This window comes from Ostrea edulis, chromosome 2 (assembly GCF_947568905.1).
Source record: "Ostrea edulis chromosome 2, xbOstEdul1.1, whole genome shotgun sequence".
NCBI classification, from domain to species: domain Eukaryota; kingdom Metazoa; phylum Mollusca; class Bivalvia; order Ostreida; family Ostreidae; genus Ostrea; species Ostrea edulis.
In genome coordinates, this window is record NC_079165.1 from 86,425,515 (window position 1) to 86,449,468 (window position 23,954).

Consider the following 23,954-nt stretch of genomic DNA (forward strand, 5'->3'; position numbering starts at 1 on the left):
TGCAGATATTTATTTCATATTTGGTACATTACTTTGCCTGGGCAAGTTACAGATCAAGTTCGAATTTCGTCTCGGTCCGTTGATTTTTCACTAAGTAATGGCCCTTGGACTTTGATAAATACACGTAGTATGAATTATCAATTTTCAGACGTTTTAGTTATGTTTGCAGATATTCATTTCATATTTGGTACATTGCTTTTCCAACACAAGTTACAGATCAAGTTCGAATTTTTTCTCGGTTCGTTGATTATCCATTAAGTTATGGCCCTTGGATTTAGAAAAATAGCACGAATTATCAGTTTGTGTGCTGTCGCGATAAGCGAATCGAATTGGTACGACTTGCTATTTTTGGTTACCTTTATGTTACGTCATGATGCAGACGCGTCGACAGTCTCCGTCTGATTTTTTATCTAAATCTCAGGAAATTACAGTGTAAGTAATTTTGTATGTATGCAGAAACTTTCTAATGAATATGTAGAATATTCTGTTCAATGCATAAGTTAGGAGATAAATGCTTTGTTGTTTTGTTAACTGCACAATCAGTAAGCCACATGTAGATGTATGGCGCGTCGTTCGTTGTCTTCTCTAAGCGTCTGTGTTTCATGAATGTATATTTAGTGAATAGTTAATATTATTGAATATCATTATACTTATTGTTTAAGCGAAATAACTATAGACATTTGATAGGAATCAGATATTTTATTGCATAATTTTCTTACTCTAAGATGCTGTTCAAATTTCAAAACTACGGAACGCAATTCGTGACATCAAAATGATTTCTGTATTCAAATGCTGTACTTATGATTGTTACAATTTGTATTTCAGTCTTTTACCATACATTGACACGGAATAAATCTGGACCTTGTTTTGGTTAACTTTCTGTCAGTTTATTACACGCCCAGGGTGTACAATAATTCGTGACAGAACAGTAAAAGAACTTTCCTTACACTAGATCAGCATGGAGCAGGAAACCAGGGAAGGAGTTCCACGAGAAAGGACCCTCACAGATAAAGGGCAAGAATTTTTCGAGGAAAACAGAATGAAAAGAATTACCAAAATCAACCGTTTATGGGAGGACATTGACCATATCCTACACCATACATTTTGGGACAAATTACAAAGCATAACAATTATCGAAACCAAGGAACAAGAACTTTCAGACAAGTTTAGGGTGTATTCAAAATTAGTGTCAGACTGCGAGGAGTTCATTATTAGAAACAATGATGAAAGTGCAATGAAGGAGTACGAAGTATTTGTTGAAACAAACAAACAGAGAAACATGGCTGTTGAAAAAACCTTTGAGAAAATTCACGAAATTAAACAAGAACTTCAGGAAAGAGGCAGTAGATCTTCAGGACGATCATCCGCGAAGTCTAATCGTTCAAACACCAGCTCAGCACTTGCTAAAGTAGAGGCAGCTCGAGTGAAGATCAAATATTCTGATAAAGAAAGAGATATTATGAAACAGAAGATCAATTTAGAAGAAGAAGAAGCATTGATGAGGATTGAGACAGCCAGGAGGAAGGCTGAGATAGACTCAAATCTTAACCGTCTCAAATATGAAAGAGAATTGGCCGCAGCAGAAGCTGAAGTCAAAGCAATGGAGATGGCTAGAGGTGAACCGGAGCAAGGAGGCCTCTTGGATGGATTACTGGAAGAACAGGAGAGCCCTGCAGGTCGAACTGAACAGTATGTAAAGAGCCATGCTAACTTAAACGAACATGCTGATTTAAACCCAGCTGCAAGACCATTTCATCCACACTCTGCACAAGATCGCAATTGGTCGCCAGAGTTGTTCCGACCACTACCACCTTCGAGGATGGACACACATCTGGAAGAAGTCCGGGAGCCACCATTTGTCATGAACACATATCCTTCTCAAAATCATATGTCATCGGAATTCACCAGATTTCTGTTGAAGAAAGACTTACTCTTTGCACGATTAAGTGTTTTTTCAGAGGAGCCAGAGTCGTATCTCTCATGGAAGGGAACCTTTAGACGTGTAATGGAGGAACTAAGCGTAGATGCTTCTGAGGAAATAGAACTCTTGATAAAGTGGCTGGGACCAGTGTCTTCTTCTCATGCTAAAAGCATCAAAATTTCCAGTGTGAACAATCCATCGTTAGGACTCAAAAGGCTGTGGGAGAGACTGGATGACCGCTATGGGTGCCCTGAAATGGTGGAAGAGGCTATAAAACGGAAATTGGAACATTTCCCTAAACTGTCTAACAAAGACAACAAGAAGCTCTACGACCTAACTGACATCTTAGCAGAAATACAGAGCATCAAGGACAATCACCAGTACCATAATCTCTTGGCATATTATGACACTTCTTCAGGCATTCTCCCCATCATAAGGAAACTACCGTATGCCTTGCAAGAAAAATGGACGTCAAGAGCTGTCCGCTACAAAAGAGAAAACAGAGTGACATTTCCACCCTTCGACGAACTTGTCACGTTTATGCAAGAAATGAGTCGGATAAAGAACGATCCTAGCTTCATCTACGATGTGAACAATAACGTAGAGAAACCAAGTTCAACGAACCCAAGTACTCACAACAGACTTAAAGTGAACGTTAGAAAGACTGAAGCTACGAAGGGCAACACTGACAGTGTATTTAAGTGCATTCTACATACTAACTCGAAGCACACTTTGAACGAATGTAAAGCATTCAGGGCCAAGTCTATTGAAGAGAGACGACAACTTGTGAAGGAGAATGGTTTATGTTTTCGATGCTGCGGATCCAAGGAGCACTTCAAACGAGACTGTAAGGTAGTCATAAAGTGCACAGAGTGCGGTAGCGACACACACCCCTCAGCATTGCACATCACACCTCAGTTAACGAGAACTCACAACATGACTGAAGTTCATGGCGGGGAGCACAAAGCAGAAGTTGACTCAAAATGTACCCAAATTTGTGGTAATGCTCGATTCACTAGCAAATCATGTTCCAAGACAATTTTAGTGAAAGTTTTCCGCGAAGGCTTCCCAGACAATGCAGTAAAACTGTATGCCATAATAGACGATCAGAGTAATCGTTCCCTAGTAAAGTCAAAAGTACTCAATGATCTACAAGTCAAGAGTGAATACATAGACTACATATTGACGTCATGTGCAGGTTCGAGTCCTACCAAAGGAAGAAGTGCTACTGGTCTCATAATACAGTCCTTAGATGGCAGCACTCAATTTAAATTGCCCACTGTTATCGAGTGCAACCACATTCCACACAATCGTTCGGAGATCCCAACTCCATGTGTTGCCAGATCCTACCCCCATCTGAGGGACATCGCTGGATCAATTCCTGATTTGGACGATCAATGCGACACACTACTTTTAATAGGTAGAGACTTATTAGAGGCACACCATGTCTTAGATCAACGCCTTGGTCCTAAGACCACACCGTATGCTCAAAGACTTCACCTTGGTTGGGTGATTGTTGGAGAAGCCTGCCATAACCAGACCCACATACCTGAGGTTGTGAATGTGAATAAAATTAACATCCTTGGAAGTGGTCGTCCATCCTTATTTCTACCATGCAACAGTGCTTTCAATGTCGAGGAGATTACCGAAGGGACTGCGACGAGAGCTGAAAGGCCCCTCTTCCCTTCAAACAAACCTACCATTGGTCAACCAAACACTATCCAGAATCCCATTGATCCAGGTATATTCACTAGATCTGCTCACGATGAGAAGATAGGATTTTCTGAGGAAGACAGAAATTTCGTCGCTCTAATGGATAAAGATTTCAAAAGGGACTGCGATGGGAGCTGGAAAGCCCCTCTTCCCTTCAAGAAACACCGACAAAAATTGCCAAATAACAGGCCACAGGCTTTAAAACGAGCTAACATTCTTGCAACTAGTCTCCGTAAGAATGACACAAAGAGACAACATTTCATATCATTCATGGAGAAAATCTTCAGCAGAGGACATGCTGGCCCAGCACAACCTCTTAAAGAAAACCAAGAGTGCTGGTACCTTCCACTCTTTGGGGTCTACCACCCCAGGAAACCAGACCAAATTAGAGGGGTGTTCGACTCCTCAGCTACCTATGAGGGAACATCCTTGAACAATGTTTTACTCCAAGGCCCGGATCTGACGAACAGTCTCCTAGGTGTACTTCTACGCTTCCGTAAAGAAATGATAGCGGTAGTGGCAGACATACAACACATGTTCCATTGTTTTAAAGTTGTAGAAGAACACAGGAACTATTTGAGATTTTTTTGGCACAGAGACAATGATGTGAACAACGAGCTGATGGAATACTGTATGTTTGTGCATGTATTTGGCAACAGACCATCCCCGGCAGTCGCAACATACGGTCTTCGTAAAATTGCTGACATATCCGAGAACACACATGGAATAGAAGTCGCACAGTTTATCCGTAGAAACTTCTATGTAGACGATGGCCTAACATCATGTCCCACAGCCGAAGAAGCCATAAGTTTGTTGCAGAAAACTCAAGATGCATTGAAACGAAATGGCAATCTAAGATTACACAAGTTCGCTTCGAACAGCTCCACTGTAATGAAAACCCTTGATCCTGATGACTTGGCTGATGGTGTCTATTATCTTGACTTGGAGGATGATCCAGCAATGCAACGGAGTCTTGGCATCAATTGGAATCTCACCAGTGACAGTTTCATATTCAGTGTCTCAACAGAGGACAAACCATTGACAAGAAGAGGCGTTTTGTCGACAGTTAACAGTTTATATGACCCTCTTGGCTTTCTTGCACCAGTGATCGTCGTAGGAAGACTCATTATGAGGCAGGTCGTCTCGGAAACATCTGATTGGGATGAACCACTGACCGAACCTGTCAAGTCTCAATGGGCCACTTGGAAATCATCATTACAAGCCTTGGAAAGAAGTCATGTGCCACGTGCAATCACACAAAATTTGAGCAAATCTACAAAAAGAGAACTCTTAACATTTTCTGATGCCTCGGAAAAGGCAATAGCGGCGGTATCTTATCTCAGGACAACATATGAGGGTGGATCTCAACAAGTCGGATTCATATTGGGAAAAACAAAGGTTGCACCCTCATCAGGACACACAATTCCAAGGCTTGAATTATGCGCAGCAGTTCTAGCCATAGAAGTTGCTCAAACAGTTCAAGATCACATTGATATTGAATTTCAGGATGTGAAATATTTTTCTGACAGTCGTGTTGTCCTAGGTTACATTCACAACGACACAAGACGTTTTCATGTGTATGTTTCTAACAGAGTGGAGAAGATCAGAAACCTCAGTCTACCTGAACAGTGGTCCTATGTTCCAACAAATATGAATCCTGCAGATGAAGGATCCAGAGGAATACTGGCAGAGAACCTACAAAGGAGTGTATGGTTAAATGGACCCTCTGATTTCTTGAACAAGACTCCTGACACAACCAGTGAGATGTTCGAACTCATTGAACCACGAGAGGACAAAGAAATTCGTAACACCTGTTTGAAGACTCAGTACACACCTACACTGGGTACCCACAGGTTTGAGAGATTCCAAGAATGGAACCACCTCACTGAAGCTATTGCTCTTTTGAAACGCTTTCTTGAGCATAGAAAAGAGAATAAAACCAAGATCATACCAAAGTCCATAGATTCATATAAGGCAGCTGAAAAAGTTATCATCAAAGCCGTACAACAAGAAATATATGCTGAGGAAACAGACTGCTTACGTTCTTCACGAAGCTTACCACGAAACAGTCCTATACTCTCTTTAGATCCTTTCCTAGATGACGAAGGTATCCTCCGTGTAGGTGGACGGCTGAAAAATGCTCGAGTGGACACCGTATGCACACATCCTATATTGATACCTGGGAAACATCATACCGCTAAGCTTCTGATCATCAAGTGTCATCAGTCAGTTCGTCATCAAGGTCGTTACTTCACGGAAGGCAAAGTGAGATCCAGTGGATATTGGATAACTGGATGTAGGCGCCTTGTCGTTTCGATCTTAAACAACTGTGTAGTTTGCAGAAGATTGCGTAGACAATGCGAGACCCAGAAAATGTCTGACCTACCTGAAGAACGCCTGATCCCAGGGCAGCCTCCTTTTACTTCAGTAGGGGTAGACGTTTTTGGACCATGGAACGTCATAACTCGTAGAACCAGAGGATCGTCAGCAAGCAGCAAACGATGGGCAGTTCTGTTTACCTGTCTCGTCACTCGCGCAGTACACATAGAGGTCCTTGAAGAGATGTCCTCATCATCATTTATAAATGCTCTGAGACGGTTCATGGCAATCCGTGGTAAAGTGAAGACATTTTGGTCGGATAGAGGTACAAACTTCGTTGGTGCTGTTGACCCTCTACACATAGATGCAATCTGGGTCGAAGACTTTCCATTGAAACAATTCCTTTACAACGAAGGGACCATTTGGAAATTCAATCCTCCCCATGCATCACACATGGGTGGTGTATGGGAGAGACTCATAGGGATAACGAGACGAATTCTTGATAGCATGTTGCTAGATCACCGACGGGTTGGACTTACACATGAAGTGCTGGTTACTCTTTTAGCAGAGACTAGTGCAATGATCAACTCACGACCATTGACGGGTATCTCTTCTGACCCAAACTCATCATTCATCCTCACACCAAACATTCTACTAACTCAGAAGATGGATGTATTAAACGAAAAGATTTGTGAAACTGATTCTAAGGATTTGATGCATGTTCAGTGGAAAAGAGTACAACACCTTGCAAAGGTATTCTGGGACAAGTGGAAGAAGGAATATTTACACACTCTACAGACTCGAAAGAAATGGCATCAGACCCAAAGAAATGTTCGTGTTGGTGATGTGATACTGATGAGAGAGAAAGATACGCATCGAAATGAATGGCCCTTAGGCATCGTCACCAAGGTGTTTCCTGGACAAGATGACCTAGTGCGTAAAGTGGAGGTCAAGGTCAACCGGAATGACAAGATCACTTCATACACCAGGCCGGTGAACGATATTGTTATCCTCTTGGAACAGTGATGTACTTTCAGAAATATGTTGTTCTTTGAATCTTGAAAATGCTTTCATGCAGTGTTAGAACATATGTTTGACATATTTAGTTGTAATAGACACAGACATGTACATTACGAATTTCTTACTGTTTATAGTTGAAGTTTAAATATTGTGATATCTAAAGATATCAGACGGGGAGTGTGCTGTCGCGATAAGCGAATCGAATTGGTACGACTTGCTATTTTTGGTTACCTTTATGTTACGTCATGATGCAGACGCGTCGACAGTCTCCGTCTGATTTTTTATCTAAATCTCAGGAAATTACAGTGTAAGTAATTTTGTATGTATGCAGAAACTTTCTAATGAATATGTAGAATATTCTGTTCAATGCATAAGTTAGGAGATAAATGCTTTGTTGTTTTGTTAACTGCACAATCAGTAAGCCACATGTAGATGTATGGCGCGTCGTTCGTTGTCTTCTCTAAGCGTCTGTGTTTCATGAATGTATATTTAGTGAATAGTTAATATTATTGAATATCATTATACTTATTGTTTAAGCGAAATAACTATAGACATTTGATAGGAATCAGATATTTTATTGCATAATTTTCTTACTCTAAGATGCTGTTCAAATTTCAAAACTACGGAACGCAATTCGTGACATCAAAATGATTTCTGTATTCAAATGCTGTACTTATGATTGTTACAATTTGTATTTCAGTCTTTTACCATACATTGACACGGAATAAATCTGGACCTTGTTTTGGTTAACTTTCTGTCAGTTTATTACACGCCCAGGGTGTACAATAATTCGTGACAGAACAGTTTGCATCCAGGTTTCTTATTTCTGTAGATATGAGTACTACAATGATTAAAACTTTGAGCATAGTAATACATAAATGTAGCTAAATCATTCATGATCACCTACATTTCACAGTTGATCGACTTGGTTAAAGACTTAACATAATTTTAGGTTTGTCTTTTTTCCTGGTCTAGTCTTTGTACCTGAATAGTAGTTCATTTCCAACCAGTCCTATCCTTGTTCCCCAATTTTCCCCATTACCGTAACCTACATAATGAATTTTCGGTACAGTAATTTTTGCGACCGGTAGGGGACTATGAATTGCAATGCAATACTCTCAGAACGCTTTTTTTTTTGGTTTAGGAATTTCAATATTTTGGTTGGATTGATACTTTTTTCTCAAGTTTGGTGCAAATATAAAATTAACGATATTTCTAAAATCTGGTCATTTTATTTCAATTTCTTTTCAGATATATTTGCCTAATATATCTTTTTTTTCCAAATGATGTTTTCTTGAGAGAAAAAAATTGCCAAGAATTTAGAAATATTAACAAATAACATAATTTCATAAAAAATTAAAACATCTACATAACTTATCTTGGCAAATTTATTAGATATCTATATTATGTATCAAATCAAAGCGACGTTTGGATTTTTAAAATTTCTTATGTGCAAACAAAACAAACTCCTTTTTATCATTCGGGAAAACACATAGAAATTATCTAAAGCAATTGAGAGCTTGTATGACTCTTTCGATGATGAAATCATATTTCATATATGGCACTTTTTAAAACAAGTAATGAAATAAAATTTTGGTGTGATGAGCTACCCTATAGATAGATTGTTTTCTAAGTATATACATGTAAGCTTAAATCGTGCTCAGAAGAACGTGTATATTTGTTATTCCGTTCCCCATGTTAAAAATAAAATTCAGGATTTTTAACTCTTTCTAAGTTAATGTTTATTACTCTGTTAGAAAATATGTAAATCTTTTACAAATGATGACAATTAGGAAAGCTAATTTAATGTCAAACAAATGCATTTTTTTTTTAAATTCTACTCAGCGATCGCTTGTAAGCATACAGTGAAATAACTACCTTTTAACTTTCATACTGTTTTCCAACACCACACTTTTTTCTTTTGTGTGTATAATGATTTGACTTTTGACAATGTATGATTTATGTAGAGAAAAAGAACGGTGACTTATACAAATCTCTGTTTGATCATGACGTTGTCGCTCCACGTGTACATGTGTATTCCTTCAATGCAAAAAGTTAAAGATTTCCTAAAAGTAAGGTTGACTTTTGTTTGCTTTGTTTTTAATTCTATTTTATAACTTACATGTACTTCATACAATGTTGAAATAAAATGATTTTATCAAGGTGATGATTAAGGAAACACGTATAATAAGCGCGAAGCATGGCGTCATGAACATCGAAAATGAACTTTCTTGAATTCACGTTACGTTACAAAATGAATTGGAAATTAGCATTGGTACTGAAATGGTAAATAATGATCTATAATTGTTTTTCTCTCTTTTTTTTCTTTATTTGGGTATGTAATTGATATGATGAAATATACCCCTTTTCAGTAACCCTCGATCAATGATTTGATTTAATGTCGTCATTCGTAAAATAGTTCACATACATGTACAGTGAATTTGGACAGAAAATATGGTTTACATTCTTATTTTACTCAAGATGTTGATGTTAAGTTTTTCACACACACACAAAATTAAAAAAAAAACAACTTGACGCTAGGTTTTCAAAAAACATAAAAGAACAAATATTGTCTGATTTCATATTTCCTCTTATACATATATGTACCTTGCGTATTGAATTTCCATAAACGATTTGTAACACATCAAATATTTGATGTCGAGAAATGTGGAAAATATCAGGACGTAACAAATGTTTTTCTCGGCAAATGGCTTATCCGAAATCAATTATGCGATATTTACTTATCAATTTTTTCATATGCACTTACAAAGCAAGTAAACCAAGTCGATAACCTCTGACTTCTGTTTCAGTGTAGGCATGCTTCAAAATGCTCCAAACGACGATCACTAAAAGTAAACATAAGTAAAATCAAATCATAAGTTAATCACGGTAATTTAACAATTAAATATCATCCAAGCAACATTTCATTATTCACTATCTAACAATGAAAAAACGACCAGTCAACCTTTCATTACTCACTATCGAACAATTATTGATTAATCCCTCTCGAGAATATTTCACTCATATGGAGACGTCACCACTGCCGGTGAAGGGCTACAAATTTAGCCCTATGTTCGGCGCTTAACCTTCGAGCAGGAAGGGATCTTTATCGTGCCATACCTGCTATGACACAGGACCTCGGTTTTTGTGGTCTCATCCGAAGTGCCACCCCATTTAGTCGCCTTCTACGACAAGCAAGGGGTACTGAGGACCTATTCTAACCCGGATCCCCACGGGACCACTATCTAACAATGAAATAACGACCAGTCAACATTTCATTATTCACTATCTAACAATGAAATAACGGCCAATCAGCACTTCATTATTCACTATCTAACAATGAAAAAACGGCCTGTCAACATTTCATCATTCACTATCTAACAATGAAATAACGACCAGTCAACATTTCATTATTCACTATCTAACAATGAAATAACGACCAGTCAACCTTTCATTATTCACTATCTAACAATGAAATAATGACCAGTCAACATTTCATTATTCACTATCTAACAATTTAACAATGAAATAACGGCCAGTCAACATTTCATCACTCACTATCTAACAATGAAATAACGACCAGTCAACCTTTCCTTACTCACTATCTAACAATGAAATAACGACCAGTCAACCTTTCCTTACTCACTATCTAACAATGAAATAACGACCAGTCAACATTTCATTATTCACTATCTAACAATGAAATAACGTCCAGTCAACATTTCCTTACTCACTATCTAACAATGAAATAACGACCAGTCAACATTTCATTATTCACTATCTAACAATGAAATAATGATCAGTCAACATTTCATTATTCACTATCTAACAATGAAATAATGATCAGTCAACATTTCATCATTCACTATCTAACAATTTAACAATGAAATAACGGCCAGTCAACATTTCATCACTCACTATCTAACAATGAAACACGACCAGTCAACATTTCATTATTCATAATCTAACAATGAAATAACGGCCAGTCAACATTTCATTATTCACTATCTAACGACCAGTCAACATTTCATTACTCACTATCTCACAATGGAATAACGACCTGTCAACATTTCATCATTCACTATCTAACAATGAAATAACGACCAGTCAACATTTCATTATTCACTATCTAACAATGAAATAACGACCAGTCATCATTTCATTATTCACTATCTAACAGTGAAATAACGACCAGTCAACATTTCATTATTTACTATCTAACAGTGAAATAACGACCAGCCAACATTTCATTACAGTGGAATATTACCCATTTAGGGCTGTTCCTCTGACACAACGTACTATCTTTATTTGAATGTAAATACACGTAATCAAATTATAAGTATATTAGTAAGTTATGAAAGCACACGAGTATACCTTTTTATCAAAAACACATGTTAGAACATCGTCTACACTGTGTGTTGTACTACTGCGTGCTTGTTATTTACAGTGTATATATCTATAAGAATGCCAAAAGAACCGATGAAAAATGAGATATCTTCCCTGCTACATTTCCTTAGTCTCTCCTGTATACATGTATAACACCAAAAGTGGAATTGTAAACGTGATAGTCAATTTTTCAATCCCTCGAAAAAAAAATCATAAAATCCACTAACAGATTTTAATGATTTTGTTCTAATAAATTTATCTTTAAGAAATGTCTTCTTTTTTTTTTTACTTTTGAATATCATGATCATTCTAAATACATTAGTATACATATAGATTAGGTCAACAAACCTTCAATTTTATATATCAAAGCTTAAAATTTCCCCTCAGTGTAGTTTTATTTTACTCTTTACACGGTAGTGCAGTTGGAGTTTTATTTTACTCTTTACACGGTAGTGCAGTATTTGGAGTTATATCTCCCCTCTTTCAGGTGGAGACATGTTGTTTTTGTACTTTCCGTCCGTCTGTTGTCTGTCCGTCCGTCCGTTTGTCTTTCACAAAATTTTGTGAACGCATTTGTAGATGTGCATATTGTCAGGACAGTAGGATCCAATTATTTTCCTAGAAGTTATAGTGGATGTAAGAGAGGTGAAGGATGTAAAATAGCTTATAAACACTTCTCCTCCTATATGACTTATTGGATAGATTTGAAACTTTGTACAATGTTTCATTGCCATTTGTAGATGTGCATATTGTCGAGACAGGAGGATCCAATTATTTTCCTAAAAGTTGTAGTGGATCTAAGAGGGATGGAGGATGTTGAAATAGCTTGTGAACGCTTCTCCTCCCATATGGCTTATCCGATAAACTTGAAATTTCGTATGATACTTCAATGCCATTTGCAGATAAGCATTTTGCAGGGACAGGAGAATCCAGTTGTTGTCCTTAACGTTATAGTGGATCTAAGAGGGATGGAGGGTGTACACTAGTTTGTGGACACTTCTCCTATGTGGCTTACCGGGGTTCATATTGTTTATGTTCCTGCTCTTGCTTTCTCCTTCATACCATGCAGTACATTAAGGGGAGGAGGTTTCATTTGGAGCACTAGGAAGCTGGGGAGACTTTTGGTTTTTTTTTTAAAACAATCTCTAGTGGTAGTTTATTTTACTCTTTACACAATAGTGCAGTATTTGGAGTTGTATGGGTCATGGTCAAGAGTGAATAGAACACGTGACTAGTAATGCAGGGACGCCTCGTTCGAATTCCAGTCCCGCTCTTATTTTTCGCCTTCCTATTTCATTTATATTATATTCATATATTACATGCATCCAATCTTTGATATTACACTAGTATTAATCTCCAAATAATAGAAAAAAACATCTCATTTGTAGAATGCGCTTAATCCTGAAATTTAAACTATTTGCATTAGTATCAGAAATTGATTTTTACGTTATTTTTAAATCTCGTAAGGATCCGGTTTAGAATAAGTCCTCAGTGCCTCTTGCTTGTCGTAAGGGGCGACTAAATGGGGCGGTCCTTCGGATGAGACCGCAAAAACTGAGGATCCATGTCACAGCAGGTGTGGTACGGTAAAGATCCCTCCCTGCTCAAAGGCCGTGAACGCCGAGCATAGGCCTATATTTTGCGGCCCTTCGCCGGCAATGGTGACATCTCCATTTGAATGAAATATTCTCGAGCGGGACGATAAAGGGACTGATTCACGATTTCCCCCCAAAATTTTATTTTTCACTTTAAATGATCAAAATCTACAGTCTGATATGTTTAGAAGGTTTCACAAAAAAAATAAGGTTATATATCATAATAGAATCTCATTATAGAGAGTTTATTATTTGTTTTGAAAACAAAGATTGAGGTGTGTTGTTGTTTACGAAGTTTTCAAAATAAATGGATACTGATCCAAGTTTATTATATGTATCACATATCAAGTATACTTTAGGTAAAATGTGACATTTAAAAGTTAAAATTTTGGATTGTACAAAATGAAGATTCTTTAAATTACAAAATTAATGTTTCACTGGTTTGTTTGTTTACATAAAAAGACTCGAGTCTTTGTTTACATAACACGAATCAAAGCTTAAAATATTGCTCTTATCCTTGCATTCAGACGGTCCAAAGTTTGCTTGTTATCATTACGTTAGTTATATTTTTAATTTTTAACTTCAAAAGTGAAAATTATTTCTTTCGAAAGACATGAACCAGTCCCGTTATGCTATATACAATCAATCAATTAACGTTATTTTTGAAATACTTATATTTATACATCTTGGTTTTTCTTTGAGGCTCCACGTGTGCGTGATTGACATTGAGTCTACTGTAACACGCGAATTAGATTATAGACCACGATACATACATGTATGTATCCTGTAGGCTTGTGTATAGTAGCCGTATTTGTATGATGGTGTCAAGAACTTTCCGTAGGTTTGTGTGTAGTTGGCAGTGACAGAAGATCAAAGCGGCAAATAACCATATTTCACTTTAGATTGTTTGTTGATTTTTGATATCTTGGTATGAATTTCCAATGCTCTACGCAAGACGAGACAATAGCGGTCACAGACAAAGCAATTGTGTCTACAATCTCAAAGATACAAGTATTAGGAGTAAGATTCACATAGGAAACAAAAGGGTCGCGGACTACGATGCTCACCTGAGTCACACCGGCCCGGCTGTTCTTCAGATTTACAAAACATGTAACCTCTTTAATCTCAGTCAGATTTTGGCCCAATAGTATGAACCCCAACCTAACCCCAAGGGGATATGATTTTACCGAACTTGAAACCACAAAAGTAGGGGATATAACAGTAGTGATTTGCACACGACCCCTTGACACAGAGTGCCCAGAGGCTCATTTCCGCGGGAAACAGAATAGCATTAACCTAGACAAGAGATAGAACACTGTCAGAGACAATTTTTATTTGAAATACAATTTACTTAAATGATTTTGCTCTCTGGTACAAAAGATTCCCATGTTGATTCTTCGCACAGATTAGTATTTTGTGTGCGTCGTTATTGAAACATGCCCCTAGGATTACATTAACTCTAGCTGTTAGTATTTTGTGTGTGTCGTTATTGAAACATGCCCCTAGGATTACATTAACTCTAGCTGTTTCTATATCTGGGATGTTTATGATACAAGTAGTCATTGAATGCTTGACAAAAGAGTTAATATCTGGATTATGTAGTGCTGAAAACGGATATTAATTATTGTGGCTAGCTTATAGTTCGCTTAGCTTACTATGTTTGTCAATGGTAGGTCTTACCCTGAAAAGACATGGAATATTGATCTGGTGCATAACAACGCTTTACAAAGTCACTGAGCGTCCTAAGAATTCCTGGGATTGGTCGAGGATCTTTCATATCAGAACTTTTTAATTGATTTGACAACCAATTTTAAAAGCAGATAGAAAGTTATTAAATATGTAATTTTTATTAAAACTGGATAAGTATATAACGGTACTCAGCAAGGGTATTGTCGAGCATCAATATTTGTTTTTCAAAATTAAAAATGATTATCGAAACCTAACGGTGCATCCACCACTCTGTGTAATATTGAATTAAAGTGATTAATGAAAGGAAAAAAAGAAGACTTTGTTGTCCGGTCTATCTGAAGATTCATATTAATTATTTGGTTTGCAATGTAGACTAAAAACTCCTTGTTAACAAGATTTAAGATTCTGCAAAAATGAAACTGGCATGGCTCCTCTGGGCTAATGTTCACCTGAAGATATTTACTTATCATTCTATATCACATAGCAAAACGTTTTATCTTGTTATGTGTTGTAGCAGGGGTTAATTAAAACTAGGCTGGAACACCGTGGGACGCGTAAGAAATAGAATCACATCGCCTTCATATCCATTTCTTATATTGTGTTTACAGTCATATCAGTTTGTAAGGATATCACTTTGTTTCCTAGGTTTACAAGGTAATTGTAAAAAAGTCAAAGTCACAGAGAGGCCATATATATATATATATATATATATATATATATATATATATATATATCCAATAATAAAAGTCAAGAAACACAAAACTCGAATAACATTTCACTGTAAGCGCTTTCGGCTTTAATGCCTCTTCAGACAGTTATAAAATGGTTATATACATGTAACCATTTTATAACTGTCTGAAGAGGCATTAATGCCGAAAGCGCTAACAGTGAAATGTTATTCGAGTTTTGTGTTTCTTGACTTTTATTACTGTATCAAATACCGAATTCTTTATTTACAAACTATATATATATATATATATATATATATATATATATATATATATATACACAGGAATAACAAAACAAAACGGGCAGAAACGGGCAGTCACATACACTACATATCGATGGGGAAGTTCGATTTCTTTTTCACTCGGGTCCGTCAATGACAGAATTCACTTTATATTTAAAAAAAAAAATCTTATCAGAAAAGATGAATGTGCGTTATATAGATGTCATTATATTGGCATATATATTGTTTTCATGCAGTACTTACATTCTAAAACCATGTTCACAAAAACGATATCAAACAACGGAAGTGATGTTTATCAGGTATTTCAAATTATTAATTGGGACTTGCAACAAAATGATACATTGGATAAAGTCTGTAACAGAATTATTGAATCAATGAAATGTATGAATTCATGTTACCCTAATTTTATTTTCTAGAAGGCTTATTGTGTCAGATCTATTCTAAGGGACAAACTTCATCAAATGTTCCCTCGACTAAGTGTCTCCGAAATGAAACATGGCCTGCGAAATCAGCAATTACAAAGACCACTATTTACTAACTTTACTAATTACAATTGCTGATCAATATAGCACAAATGGAAATTGAAAGATTTAATAATCATAGTTTACTAATTGGATTATCTCGTTTCTAAATCAAATGCAATTGATTTTTCCATGCACAGGGATAAACTCAGACACGAAGCCATTCAAATCTATCAGGGTCAAGCATTCTTCAAATATTTGACTTCTTATTTTAAAATAAAATGCACATTTCAAATTGGAATTCACACGGTTAAATACTGTATTTCCATTTCCCAATATGGAATGATAACGTTGAGGACTTCCTCATCCAAAAATGCACTGACCGTACATGTAATTCAATATATGTTTGAACTTACGTCAATGTATTAAAATTTTTCGTATTTACCTCAGTGTATTTATTCATATTTATATTAGTGTATTTTCTTTATTAAACACTGTGTATTTTTGTATTTACGTCAGTGTGTTTTTGTATTTACGTCTGTATTTTCAAACTTACCTACTTTTTTTTTTTTTTTTTTAGAACTTACATCAGTTTGTTTTCGTTGTATTTTCTTAATTACTTGCAATTTAAGCAATGTAGAATCATAGATGATGATAAGTAGACTAGGCTGCATTTGATTTTTTTTTTTTTAAAATTGTAAATCTTATATTCTTTCATAAAACCATAGGGAGCCTTTTCTATAAGGGAGATTGCCTGGTTCTCCGTGTTTGATCAGGCTAAATTTCAACACGACATTGTTTTTGATAAGTCATTAATGGCGGTTTTATGTCTCTGCTAATGCTTTATCATTTTCCTACATTTTGATTAACTTCAAAGTTCTCACGCAATCATTCTGCGCAAGAACGCGACATGTCAAAGTATAGGCGCTGAAAATAGTCTAGGAGGATGAGTATCTCTTATCAACTCATTTGTAGAACATTTCCATTAACCGTCGTTAATTACCGTTAATTACACAACAGAGACTGGAGCACGGCATGTTTTGATTAATGACTTCCTAAAGGCGACTTCCGTTCCCGCAGACATTTTGTAACCGAGGAGACGCTTTACAGACAACATACAATGTATTCATAAGAGTATGTCAGAAAGTAGATTTCTAATGTAGAAGTCTGGCAATATATTTATTATCAGCAGTTAGTATACCAAACTATAGCAATCATCAGAAAGTTTACAGTCAAAATATAGCAATCATCAGAAAGTTTACAGTCAAAATATAGCAATCATCAGAAAGTTTAAAGTCAAAATATAGCAATCATTATAAAGTTTAAAGTCAAACTATAGCAATCATCAAAAAGTTTACAGTCAAAATATAGCAATTATCAGAAAGTTTACAGTCAAAATATAGCAATCATCAGAAAGTTTACAGTCAAAATATAGCAATCATCAGAAAGTTTAAAGTCAAAATATAGCAATCATTATAAAGTTTAAAGTCAAACTATAGCAATTATCAGAAAGGTTACAGTCAAAATACAGCAATCATCAGAAAGTTCAAAATATAGCAATCATCAGAAAGTTAAGTCAAAATATTGCAATCATCAGAAGATTTACCGTCAAACTATAGCAATCATCAGAAAGTTCAAAATATAGCAATCATCAGAAAGTTTACAGTCAAAATATAGCAATTATCAGAAAGTTTACAGTCAAACTATAGCAATCATTATAAAGTTTAAAGTCAAACTATAGCAATTATCAGAAAGGTTACAGTCAAAATACAGCAATCATCAGAAAGTTCAAAATATAGCAATCATCAGAAAGTTAAGTCAAAATATTGCAATCATCAGAAGATTTACCGTCAAACTATAGCAATCATCAGAAAGTTCAAAATATAGCAATCATCAGAAAGTTTACAGTCAAAATATAGCAATTATCAGAAAGTTTACAGTCAAACTATAGCAATCATTATAAAGTTTAAAGTCAAACTATAACAATCATCAGAAAGTTTACAGTCAAAATATAGCAATTATCAGAAAGTTCACAGTCAAAATAAAGCAATCATCAGAAAGTTAACATTCAAAATACAGCAATCATCAGAAAGTTAACACTCAAAATACTACATTATGAGAAAGTTAATACTTAGAATACAACAATCATCAGAAATTTAAAGCTGAAATACTGTAACCATGTAGTGGCTTGAAGTCAGAATATAGCAATCATCAGAAACCTTTATAGACTCAAAATATAGCAATCATCAGAAAACTTTATAGACTCAAAAGAATGCAATCATCAGAACACTTTATAGACTCAAAATACAGCAATCATCAGAAAATTTTATAGAGTCAAAATAATGCAATCATCAGAAAACTTTATAGACTAAAAAAAATGCAATCATCAGAACACTTTATAGACTCAAAATATAGCAATCATCAGGAAACTTCATAGACTCAAAAGAATGCAATCATCAGAACACTTTATAGACTCAAAATAATGCAATCATCAGAAAACTTTACACTCGAAAAACTGCAATCATCAGATTGGTTGATTGATTGATTGTTTTACGTCCCGTCGAGAATTTCTCACTCATATTGAGACGTCATTAGCTGTAGATCAAACACCACAAATATAGACGTATGCTTAGCTATCAGAGCCGTAGCAGTGACGTTTTTTAACGTATCAACGCCTGTCGCGAAACGGGACCTCCATTTTAAGGCCATATCCGAAAGACCCGTGATTGCCGAGCGTTTGGCGAATGAGGAATCACCGTTACTGATATTAACGTCTTAGGCACGATAGGTGCTCGAACTCATGACCTTCCGGTTACGAAGCGAATGCTCTACCGGTGAGCTACCGCGAGCGGTCGCAATCATCCAAAGGTTTATAGAGTCAAAATACTGTAATCATTAGACGGTTTAGAGTCAAGATACTGCAATCATCAGGTTATCGTCAAAATACTGCAATCATCAGTAGAAATTGATTATTGACATTTGAGAGATGGGATGGTTTAAAATGAAATATACTACAAGCATAATGATATCCTGAAGCTACGAGTATTTAGAGAGTATTATGAGATTGATCACTGTTCGTTATTTTCACTTTTGTATTAACGTTTAACGGATGAAATCGTCTCTAGTAATTTCTTCTTAATTACAGTCCCCTTGCAGTGCGTCTGTGAGTGTAATCTCATAAGATATGAATTGGAATGGAGCATTACCACGTGACAGGGTTTTACTTTAGGGGAGTATGGACATGCGCATTGAGTGTTAGTAAGTCCGTGGTTTTATTTGAAACTGTATGAACATAAATAAAATTGTAAAATTATAATGCATTTGGTTTAGATTGTTTTTCTTTTGTAGGTTAGGAATATACAGCAAGTAGACCTAACATTAAAGTTCAAGACTCATGCTTTGATTGTGCATTCCTAAACACATGTTTGATTAAGTGCAAACTATCCTAACACTTTTATACTAGAGGAGTTGTATTACCTGATAGAAATCATCACTGTTACAATAAAAAAATACCCCCCCCCAAAAAAAAACCTTTAAAAAACCTGATTTATTATTACTTGAATTAAACTTTCTTATTGCTTATTTCTTATTTATTTATTCATTATTATTTATAATATCCTTACTTAGTCCCCCTAATTATTATTATTATTATTATTTGTCCCATTTATTTTTCGATTTAATCTTTTCATATTACTTTTTGTTAGTTAGTTGTCTGCCCTTTGATATGTTGTATGTTTGATTATGACTTATATCAATTTTGGAAGGCTATTGTCTGCTGTTGTTATGTAATTCATTTCATGATGTTTAAATTTAATTTTGGCTTAAAAATATAGACATACACATAACCTTTTTCTAGATTTTTTTTTTAAAAAAAACGGGCATTATCTAAACCCTAATATTTCATATGCTTTTTAAATGCCAAGCTCAATAATATGATTTAATGGTGTTCGGTAGTCTATTTTGACAGTAGTATGAAAATGAATTATTTCCTAGCCTGCTCTTGGAAAATTTGACCCTTCCAATTTTTCTGAAAAGTTGGTAATATGCCAATTCTTAGGAGTTATCTGCCCTTTGATGTGGTTCATGTTTGAGTATGACTTATGCCGTTTTTGGAAGAGGAGTGTCTGTTGTAACTTTGAAATACTTTAAATTTGAAAAAATTACATTTAATTTTTTAGTGAAATAAATTACATTTGATTTTTACCTTTTTTCTGGAGTTTTACATATAATATTGATGAAAATATGCAAAATACAGATGGCGCGGCGTTTGGCGGCCATGTTGAAAATAGCAGCTTTTGGGGAGTATTTTTCAATTACTATTTTGGATGTCTACCTACCCACCAAATTTCATCAAGATGTGGAAACATACGATTAGGACAGTATTGCATGATTTTTTGCTAGACAGGCTCTTAAAAACAAAATGATTTAAATCGAAAATGAAGTACAAACCTTGAAAGATGTTCCTACCCGTAACACCGTTCTGTAGGACAGTACCACTGTACGGCCATACCCTGTCAGATCCCGTGCTAACCCTGATAGAAGGATGTCAAGTCTACCGACTGCACAATCAATATATGAACTAATTATCAGATCGGAGGCACGTACCGTTTGGTGCTTGACGTTAAAATAATCAAACATTGCTAATCACTTACTTGCACTAAATGAATGGGTAGATACGTGTACGTGATATTTTGTTTATTTAATTTTTAAGCCAAATGGCTTATCAGATTACATTAACATAATACAGTTACCATAAAAAGAATATATTATACAGAAGTAATGCATTTTACAATGAATATACAGAAAACAAGATACCCATTAAAAAGTATTGCATATGATTAATAGTGCTTAGATGTATGTGCTGAAAAAAATGCATAGCTAGTTGAAACATGTCATTTTATACATTTATACACATGATACATGTAAATGAACCGGGATTCAAATTGACCGCTACCTAACATGGCTACGTCAACAAACGAAATCATTTAAAGCTGCGAGTTTTCGGGTCGTATGGGGATTTAATGAATATTTGAAGTATAATAGGAAAATATATTCGGAATTTTTTCACATTAAATTCATGAGACAGCAACACAAGAATACAACGCTATCACCTGGCCTGGAGGTTATAACACTTTTTTGAGCACGTTTTCATACTCAAACTCAATTTTAAACTCTGTGCTCTAAATCGTACTCATACTTTTATAAAATTATTCTCATACTCAAATGGAGTACATGCTCAAGATTTTTTGAGTATGCTTCGGAGCTTGCTCAGAGTGGTACTCAAAAAAAAACATGGTTGGGTTTGAGTATGAGTAAGGTAAAAGTTTTATAACCTCCAGGCCAGGCCTCAACCGTGCGCAGCTTTCTGTGCGCAGTAAATGGAAGGTTTTTACAAGGGATGGATCTTTAGCTCTCATGGTCTCTCCCAATATTTTCTCAGAGAGCAACAGTTCTGCAGCTACGCTAGCTGGTGATGTCTTCAAAATTCTCAAAGAGACGGAAAACGAACAAACATTATCTAGATAAAACCAAGGAAAACTATATACGATATTTTAGGTCTTAATCAGCTGCCTAGTCAAGTTTTTAATATGTTTTACGGCGTTACCGTATTTGAGGGCGAAGCAAAAAAGTTTTGGCATTATTATCTATATCCAAAACAGGACAAAAACAACCCGAAGTTAGCACGCGGACGGAGCTGTATCAAAGCATCCTAATTTTAGACATTTGATCCGCCTATATATTGAACGCGGGAAATATAACGCAATCGATGTAAACAGTACATTGTGACGTCATAAAAAAAAGAATTGCCAAAGCAATCTCTGCCTACAAATGATAATGATCAACTGAAAGAGAAAGAAACTTGAAACTTTTTATTTCACTAAAAGCTCCACATGGAGCATAGTAGTACAAAAAAGGTAAAATCAACAACAACAATGTTGAACACAATGAACGAAACACAACAGGACAGTAATTTCATAAAAATATGGACCATACTAACATGATAAATTTGGCATAAAGGTGGGACCAGGTGCCTAGGAGAAGTAGGCATCCCTTGTCGACCGGTCACACTCGCCGTGAGCCCTATATCCTGATCAGGTAAACGGAGTTGTCCGTAGTCAAAATCAGTGTGCCAAGAACGGTCTAACAATCGGTATGAAACACGTCAGACAACATTTGACCCAATGATAGGTTGTATTGGCAAACTAGATCGTAATAACGACCATAGAATTTGCGAAATGCTGACTTTAATCGAGACTCTTAACTTGAAACCCCTGTACCATCAACTTGTTTGTCAGTAGTTTACCTCGATTTAGAAACTGACCATACGCGGAACAAGGCCTTGCGTATCGAATCAGTTGAGATATATAAACACCATATGCAGGTGATAATGGAATATTGCTACATAGATATGGGAAGTTGACGATGGAGAAGCTGAAATCATCCCATTTGTCATACAGTTAAGTTGTCAGTTTGCCGTTAATGTCTACTTTCAATAAAATATCTAAGTATGAAGCAGAAGTGGACGACTCTATTGTGTCTTTTTTTTTTTTCGAGCTCACAGAGATATATCGAATCGAGATATGAATGAAAGCTATTATTGTTACAATGTAATAGACAAAATGTCATTGAAGGCCACAGGAAGAGATTTTTTCTTCTCACGTGGAAGGTTTTGAATAAATTCTGCTTCATATGAATATAAAAACAAGTCAGCTAATAAAGGAACACAATTCGTGCCCATGGGAATTACAATAAGATGGGAGCAATCATGGAATCAAAGAATTGTAATAGTGTATATATAGGTAAGTATAATTTTCTAGATTTACGTAATACATAGAACATGGCTTTTCTTGCTTGTTGCACAACTCTGTTTTTGTTAGATTTAAAAGAACCCTTTCTAGAGAATTCAATACCTAAATATTGAAATTCATCAACTACAGTCAATTGCTCACCATTAAAATCTAACATTGTCTACATTACGATTCTTGCAAAAAGTGACGACTTTGAGTTTTTTCAGCAATAACCCTCAGATTCAAGTCTGACAATGCAAGAACATTGCATTCAAAGAAGATTGTAGTTCTTCTGCAGATTCAACTAATATTACAGTGCCGTCAGCATAAAACAATAGATATAACTTAAAATATACTTCAATTTCTGAATCATCAAATCCAAATGTGCAAGATTACAAATATCAGTGAGGCCACTATAAGCAATACAAAACAGACATTTAGGCAAACACGAACCCCTGGACACACCAGAGGTGAGACCAGGTGCCCAGAAGGAGCAAGCATCCCCCACCGACCGGCCACACATGCCGCGAGTCCTATATCCCGACCAGACAAACGGAGCCACCTGCAGCCAAAACCAGTGCGCCAAGAAAGGCCTAACAATCGGCATGAAACACACCAGACATCGACATAAAATCAACCAGATCATTGAGAAATATGAAAAAACAAGAGGTGATAAATTTTCAGCCTGTCCAACTCCATTATTTGAAGTGAAAAAATCTGAACAAACAGATCTATCTCTAACACAAAATTTGGCATTCTTATACAAATTTTGAATAACAATTAGTATTTTGCCATCGATAGACATAAGTATTTCTACAGTGATGTTATCTACACCTGGAGCTTTGCCTAATTTCATTTCTTTCAATGCTCTCCTTATCTCATCTTCTGTTGGTGGACCTGTTTCTATGTCTAATTCGATGGACTCCCCTGTTAGTATTTCAGCAGGATCAATAGGGTCTGGTCTATTTAACACTTCGCTGAAGTGTTCCATCCATCTTTTTCTTATATCTTCCTCTTTAGTCAAGAGATTTCCTTCCTTGTTTTTTACTGCCTCAACAGTTTTTGGACGTTCGTTGCACAATAATTTGGTTA

General features: G+C 35.8%; 2 protein-coding genes across 2 annotated transcripts in view; one reads left to right on the forward strand and one right to left on the reverse strand.

Moving 5' to 3' along the window:
• The window catches only part of LOC125680997 (uncharacterized), a 40,910-nt gene extending 20,300 nt beyond the window's left edge, over nucleotides 1–20,610 (reverse strand). The window contains exons 1-2 of the mRNA XM_048920871.2: nucleotides 20,524–20,610; nucleotides 9,741–9,819 (exon numbers count right to left, since the gene is read on the reverse strand). The gene's annotated coding sequence lies outside the window, so the exon portion shown is untranslated. The remainder of the gene's footprint in view (nucleotides 1–9,740; nucleotides 9,820–20,523) is intronic.
• Nucleotides 310–7,714, forward strand: LOC125672775 (uncharacterized). Its single transcript, XM_056153507.1, has 3 exons — nucleotides 310–432; nucleotides 826–7,280; nucleotides 7,674–7,714. The coding sequence occupies exon 2, from the start codon at nucleotides 959–961 to the stop codon at nucleotides 6,977–6,979; it is 6,021 nt and encodes a 2,006-aa protein (XP_056009482.1). The 5' UTR covers nucleotides 310–432; nucleotides 826–958; the 3' UTR covers nucleotides 6,980–7,280; nucleotides 7,674–7,714.
• Nucleotides 20,611–23,954: the final 3,344 nt, after the last annotated feature.